The 7,448-nt window shown below is 35.4% G+C and overlaps 1 protein-coding gene across 1 annotated transcript in view; it reads left to right on the top strand.

The window, feature by feature from the left end:
- Positions 1–7,448, top strand: part of HLTF (helicase-like transcription factor) — a 31,453-nt gene that overhangs the window by 1,002 nt on the left and 23,003 nt on the right. Inside the window, exons 2-9 of the mRNA XM_009334014.1 lie at positions 966–1,176; positions 1,770–1,936; positions 2,396–2,529; positions 3,520–3,620; positions 4,355–4,429; positions 4,642–4,833; positions 4,956–5,051; positions 6,086–6,134. Coding sequence (XP_009332289.1) covers positions 966–1,176; positions 1,770–1,936; positions 2,396–2,529; positions 3,520–3,620; positions 4,355–4,429; positions 4,642–4,833; positions 4,956–5,051; positions 6,086–6,134 — 1,025 coding nt within the window. The remainder of the gene's footprint in view (positions 1–965; positions 1,177–1,769; positions 1,937–2,395; positions 2,530–3,519; positions 3,621–4,354; positions 4,430–4,641; positions 4,834–4,955; positions 5,052–6,085; positions 6,135–7,448) is intronic.

Consider the following 7,448-nt stretch of genomic DNA (forward strand, 5'->3'; position numbering starts at 1 on the left):
AGTTACCATTTGCAAAAGAAACCAAAGTTTACTATGCCAAGCTCTGAATGACTAGTATACGGAGAGTAATTATTTTAATTGGCAGTACTCTTAAATTAATCCAGCAACAGCGTAGGGTAGTTTTGGGATACCAAAGGTCATGGTTATTATGTATGAGTTAAAACTTGTTTTGAGATTTTATTGTTGCATATTACTTGATTAAAACAATTGTTAGTATGTCGATCTTCACCCAAACATGCATTAAATGCATGGCCAGAGCTGTTTCCATCTCTCTGTGTGCAATAATGTGAGTTAACTAGGTGTATCTCTTCACTAAAAGGGGAGCCTGGCTGATGGAAGTTTGTATTAAAGATACATAGTGTAATTACCCGGGTTAGGTTGGAGTAGCTGATTATCTCTGAAGTTTATTATAAAGTATTAGTAATAGATGTCAAGGTGTGAAGGTAAGCTTAATAAATACGTAGGGAACAGTTATTCTAGCATTTCAGCTTCTGTGGATATAGGCGTGAAGTTATACAGAGTTAATCAGTTACAAATAGGGTTTTTTTAACCTTTTTCTTAGATGAGAAAAATTTGTGTTAGGAAAATACATGGAAATTTTGCTGTGCCAGGTGTAATTAGAGATGCAACTAAATCTGGAGAATTCATAATGTTGTTGACAAAAATAATCTGTGAGGGAAGGTAGAGCGGAATGCACAAATACCGTAGTTTAGTCAGTTAAGTTGTCAACTCTTCATTGTAATTCGCTTTAACTAATTTATTAGGAATTAAAAAATGGCAGACAAAGTTTTCTCCTAATACAAAACTTTTTTTGAATGTTCCCAGGTAAATATCTGAATAAAGTTGTAAAACTAGGGTTTATAGGTAGCCTTATATAAAGGGGTAAAATAGATTACAAGGAAATAATAATTCTATTATTATTATTAAAATCCTTGTCAAATATTTCACACTTTGTCTTTCTGCAGAGATTCTGCAAGAGGATGCTCTCAATATAACATCTGTAGAGGAGAAAGAAACTATTCCCGTTTTTCCTCTTCTGACTTTTACTCTAGTCTTGGGTTGGAAGACTTCCTCTCTGTAGGTGACACTTCTGGAACGGAGGAGGATACAGACTCAGCTATCTTATATGGCACTTTGCGAGGAAGTGTTGTTGGATTACGATACTACACAGGGATTGTAAGTGCATGATAAATTATAAAGCAGAAGAAAAAGTTGTCAGCTTCAGAAAAAATACATTTAATTAAATTTCAAAAATTCCTAGAACTTTTGACCAAGTATAATTTTGACAGATTTTTTTTTTTTCCCCCTAACTTGCTGTATTTGATGTTCTTCACGGGAAGTACTTAATCTAAAACTTTAATTCAAAATTTAATTAAGGTAGCAAGCTTTCAAACCTGGTTTAGTTATTTGGTAGCTGTGCTCACCCACAAAAGGCAAATGAAAATGACTGAAAACAAGAAATCAGATGGATCTTTGAACTGTTTACAGGGACAAAAAGGGATGTTTATTCTCTTACAAATTGTGTGAGCAGTTGAAGGTAGTTGCTCCCAGGAATACTTTTGAAATTGCTGACATCTGTCAGGTGCCTCTTCTGTAATGCTTTTGGTATTTTGAATAAGTAGTAGGTTATTAGACTGGCTGAACAGAATGCTATACCAAATTAATCTTTAAGCTTCACGGTATTTAAGTAAATGTATATTAGATATTTCTGCAAATAATTTTGCAACTAAATGAATGTGCTCTGGTGATTGTTTGTTTTGCTTTGTTAGGTTAATAACAATGAGATGGTTGCACTTCAGAGAGAGCCCAATAATCCTTATGATAAAAATGCAGTGAAAGTAAATAATGTGAATGGAGACCAGGTAGGCCATATAAAAAAAGAACTAGCGGCAGCATTGGCAGGCATTATGGACAACAAACTAGCATTAGTTGAAGGGTAAGTGTGACGATTATGCTTTTGGTTCCATGAATATAAATAATGGAAATTTTTTTTGTTGCTACACTAGCAAATTCTGTAAACTATTTATAAGTGTTCTCTGTTGACAGAAATGACAGCTCTTGGTAATATGATTAAAGCTGTGTGTTTTCAGACTCTTTATTCTTCTGCTGAACTACTTGCATACAGTTCATTCTTTCCCATATATGATAAAATGTAGAGACACTAGTGAGAGCAAATTCCTTAAAGATTGTTGTGGAACTGTTAAATTAACTGCATGTGGTGGTTCATGTAAAAGGTTTACGCAGTATGAGTACTAACACCTATCTGGAACATTCTGTGTTTTGGTGAAAATAAGCACTTTGGAATACCTACTGCTGAAGAAATAACAAGGTTTATTATACAAAATTAAACAATTAAAAGATTACTGCTGTGGGTTTTTTTCCTGCTTTTTATCAGGGTTGTCCCTTATGGAGCAAAAAATGCCTTTACTATGCCTGTACAAATGAGCTTTTGGGGAAAAGAAGAAAACAAGGAAGCAGTGCTAGATCAGCTAAAAAGGCATGGATTCAAATTGGCTCCTCCTCTGAAAGGTAAGTCTTGAAGTTTTGGGGGTTTTTCCTTTTTAAAATATTCAGATTGAACTTGCCATTGGTTGGAAGAAATGTTTAAGGGCTTAATCCTCATCATAGTCTTGCAATTCACAAAATTATTTTTTAACTTAGTTGAGGAATAATGCAGAGCCCGCAGCTATTAATTTTAAGCTTCATAGGACACAAAAGTATACTTCCTATCTTTTATGTTACCAGCCAGCAATTGGAGAGGCATTTAAGCAACCTCAGAAGTATACTCGATTCCATAAGTTCCTTAAAGATCCATAATGATTCCCTGCATTTCTCCAGACTTGAAAAAAAATTTTTTTAAGAAACAAGTTAGACCCTTTCATAGGGTGAGGGTTTCAGGGACAGTGCTGCTTTTTAGCAGAGTGGTAGGATGTGTATCCTACTAGTGAGGTGTGAGCAAATAGAGATGAGATGCCTCTGAACAAATCAGCTTAGCAGACCTGATGCTTTGCAGAGCCAGCCTTGCACAAAAAGCACCTGTGCTCCTGGAACTAGGCTTTGTGAAAGCAGTGGTGGTCAGGAGTAAGGACGTGTGCAGAAATAAACACTTGGTGAGGGATAGATCTGTTTTACTTATAGGAAGATTTCAGTTTTTATCTTATAGGTTCTATTGCACATAGTTAACAGAAAAAGAGTTTGGAGTGAAAAAGCATTTTGCGTTATCAGTCATCATACTGTTACCAAGTCAAATTTCATGTAACAACAGTTTTTAAGAAACACGGTTGCCATCTCGAAGGATCCCAACCCATAGCTCATTGCCTGTGAGTCTTAGGAAGCTTTGTGGAAAGCCTTTGTGGTCCTTTGAAGTAAAGGATGAATTGAGGCTAAAAGACAAATGGTGAAACATACTGTCTTACAGCCCACGATCTTATCAGCATTGTTACTTATGAGCCAGTGAAGGTTGAGATTGGGAAGTCATCATATTGTTGTGTTTTAAAATCCTATCTTTTTTAATGGTAGTAGGTTCAGAATATGGTTTTGGATCAAAGTGGATTTCTGGGAGAGCTGGTCCAAGTTATAGTGCTCCAGTTCATGCTGCTGTGCAGTTGACCACTGAACAGGTTTGCATTTCATACTTAAACACCTAGAAGTTGGAATTTTAACAGGGGGGACCTTTAACTTTTTCATTAATAAAACAGTGCTTGTGAAGTGGAAGTATGTCACTTTTTTTTTCTTTTCTGAACCACAGATTTGCTTTGAAGTCATCTTGAACTTTTGAGCTTTTTCATTTTTATACTGTAAGCAGACGTTTTAGCTGTGACAGCCTTGAGTCCCATGTAATTTTGGGAGGTTTTGCTTGTTCAGTAATTTTTTTACGTTGTTGTGGTGGTGTGTTTTCTTTTCTCTGTCCTAATGCTTTACCAGATAACAAGTATGTTAAGTTCTCAAATGAAAATAAAATCAGACTTCCAGACTTTTTATCTTCAGCTTTGGCCCAGGGTGATACATGAAGGGTTGGGTGGTGGTTTGGTTTTGGTTTTGCTTTTGTTTGCTCTTTCAAATTAGAGTGAAGTAGTTACTTTAGTGAGTGTTGTACAAGGATGTGAATATATTTAGCCATCCCTTCTCAAGCTCTTGCTTGTATTGGCATGTGTTTGTCTTGGAAAAGCTGAACTTGTTTTTTACATAGCAGTAGTTAACAAACATATTCCAGCAAATCAGGTCTAAAGTGGTAGACCTATCTATACTGATTACTATATGACAGGTAATTGTAATTTATTAGTCATTGATTATTTAGTGAGGTTATTTTTAATTGCAGTAATTTTAATTGCAGTTTTTGTGTTCATTTATGCAGCTTAAAAGTGAATTTGACAAATTGTTTGAGGATCTGAAGGAAGATGATAAAACTTGTGAAATGGAAGGAGCAGAGGTATTTCTTAAGCTAGAAACCATTTTCTATAAAAATATAAATACATAAACATCTAGATGTGTATTTAGCTTTGTTGTCTGCACGCAGGAAATGCGTGAATCAGAAAAAAATCTAGTAGGTACAAAGGACTTTTTAAAAAAAATTTTCTTCCAGAAATGGAATGTCATATTTAATATGTGAATAGTGCATAATGTTATCTCTTTAATTTGCAGGCTGTTGGCACACCCTTGCTTCCCCATCAGAAGCAGGCTTTAGCTTGGATGGTTTCATGTGAGAACAGTAATGATTTGCCACCGTTTTGGGAAGAGAGAAGTAACTTCTATTACAATACACTTACAAACTTCGCAGAAAAGCAGCGACCTAAAAATGTTCTTGGAGGAATACTGGCTGATGATATGGGACTGGTAATAATACTTACCAAGCTTGAATTTTTTTTTTATACAGAACGTGTGCGTGTTTCTTGATTGGTTGGTAATTTGGTTCGTTTTAATCTGTGGAAAACATGATGTTCTTTTCTGTTATGCAGGGTAAAACACTTACTACTATTGCATTGATTCTCACAAATTTTCAAGATGGCAAGCCTCTTCCTGTTGAAAAGATCACAAGTGATAAGTTTTATGAGGTGAGATGAAAAAAGATTGTTTTAACAGAGTTGATATAGCAGTTAGTAAAAAAACTTTGTGCCTAGTAACTTTCTGTACAGTGAACTTTGTATACGTTTTATAGAAAAAGTTATTCAAGTACATCAAATAAGAGGAAGAATAGGGTAGATTAGTTGAAGGTAGGTGGACTATGTTACTTCAGAGTATATAATTGAGCTGTAGACTGTATTATCTTAGAAGTGTATGCTTAAGTATACTTCAAGGAAGAATTTATGAAGGCATAAATATTTTCAATATTAAGTTTTATAAATTCTTCAGTTTCTTGTAAATTTCTCCTGTAGGCAAGTTGTGACTGCACAAATAGAAGTGTGTTTTTTCTGGGGCTGTGCATGCATAGTTCCTCTGTGCTTTGGAGGAAGTGCCTGAAACAACCGAAATAGCAAGGAGAAGGTCTTGGTATAAAGTCTATAAATAAATAAATACATCTGGGTTTATATTTTTGCTAAATACTTGAAATGAAGAGAGGAGGGGAAACTACAGTTAGTGAACTAACACCAATGGGCAAACTCTTCTTAAGTAGTGTAGTTCAAGTGCTTTTTGCTTTCGTTATGGTACGATTTTCAAGACGGTGAAATAAACTAAATGCTAGGATTAGGTGATACGTTATGCAATATTCCCTGACAGTATTAAGGCTGGGGGTTTTGTTTAATTTTACCGTACTTGTCTAAGTTTAACAAAATAATGGTTTGTGTTTGACCTCAGAATGTTAAGTGGGAAATGTTATTAGTGTGTTTTCTTTCTAGGGCAGCTGCGTAGACTGAGTTTCTCTCCTCTGCCTCTCTACAGTTTCATTTGAACTCTGTGTGTGGCTACTAAAAATAAAAAAAAAAAGTATAGCTTTTTCAGCACCTTTAAGTTACTGTCTGACTTGCCACTGAGCAAGTCTTTCATGTTTCAGAGCAGTAATTAATCACTGGTCAGATTAGTGTAGTAATGTTACTGGCATTTTTTCCAGTTGCTACATCAAAGAATAAAAGTTTCCATTCCTCAATAGGAATCTGGTACTAACAGCAAGAACAACGTTGGACGCAGACTATGTAAAGGTGACAGCAAACTATGAAAAGTCCAGTAATGTTTGCATGATGATTAATGTTATTACCTGGGGTACTCTTAGTCTGTGGTCAGTGCTAGTCTTCACAAACTCTTGACAAACTAAATATCTCAGAAGAGTGTTTAAAACATACCTTTAAAGATGTTTCAGTTGACATATGAGAAGATTAAGTGCCTTGTGAGAAAGTTGCACCCTGCCAGGAAAGCTACGACATCCAGGAAATGGATTCTGGGTTCCTTTTGCTTTCCTTTTTCCTTCCTTGTAGATAAAACAGGAGCACTTACGCATCTGTTAGAATCTTGTTTATTTAAACAGTAAAGATTAGTAGTTAATTGTAATTAGGTTCTGTATTAAGTCACTGTTTTGTTTTGGGTTTTTTTTTTTTTATATATTTTTAAGTAATGAGCAAATGCAAGTATTTAGAAGGATTTTATCACACCTGTAGTTTTCAGGTTGTATTGGGAGAATTATAGATGTATATGGAAAAATTATAGTTGCTGTTAGTATGTTCATCATACTCTTGAAAATGACCAAAGAAATGTATGGCGCTTGAAGTTTTCTTTCAGTACCTTTCCCTTGCTGTCCTCCCATGCAAGGAATTTTAGTATGGATGGCCTAACTGATAGCACAAGAGAAATGAAAGGGACTTATAAGGAGAGAACACATTAGTATGAACTGCCTCTGGTGAAAGCTATTTTTATCAGTACTCTGGAAGGGAGAAAATGCAGACTTTCATGGGGGTCAATATGAGTGCCACCAGAAAATCAGAACTTTTATCAAAGCTGAAATGCCTAGCAGCATCCAAGATTCCACCCCCCACCCCCACCCCCCGAGCATCAAGCATTTTAACAAGATACTATTTACAGCAGTGAGGGGAGAACCTGTTTCTACTGTTATTTAATCTGAAAAAGTGACGATAATGTCTTTCAAACCCTTATACCCCCCCCACCCCCATTTCTCATTCTATTGTACATTAAATTGATACCTATTTCTTGAGTCTTTGCAAGTTTTGCCATCTTCAGGATTGTATTAAACTTTTTTAAATATTAAAAAAAAAATCTTTACTGAAGTTTAAATCTGGAATTCAAGCATGAATTTACTTATCTGAGTTACAGCAAAACTCTTTCTGTAAGTGCTGTTGCTTTCAGTTTTGATATCAACTCTGTCCTAATCCGTTTTCTTTTTTGCATTTGCTTCTGATATTCTATTGGCAGAGCGCAGAGGTGATGTTTTGTTCACTTCCTGATAGAAGACCTTAAAAAAACCCAACAAAACAAAACACCCCCCCACCCCCACCCCCCGTGGT

The sequence above is a fragment of the Pygoscelis adeliae genome, unplaced genomic scaffold (genome assembly GCF_000699105.1).
Source record: "Pygoscelis adeliae isolate BGI_AS28 unplaced genomic scaffold, ASM69910v1 Scaffold241, whole genome shotgun sequence".
Classification (NCBI taxonomy): Eukaryota; Metazoa; Chordata; class Aves; order Sphenisciformes; family Spheniscidae; genus Pygoscelis; species Pygoscelis adeliae.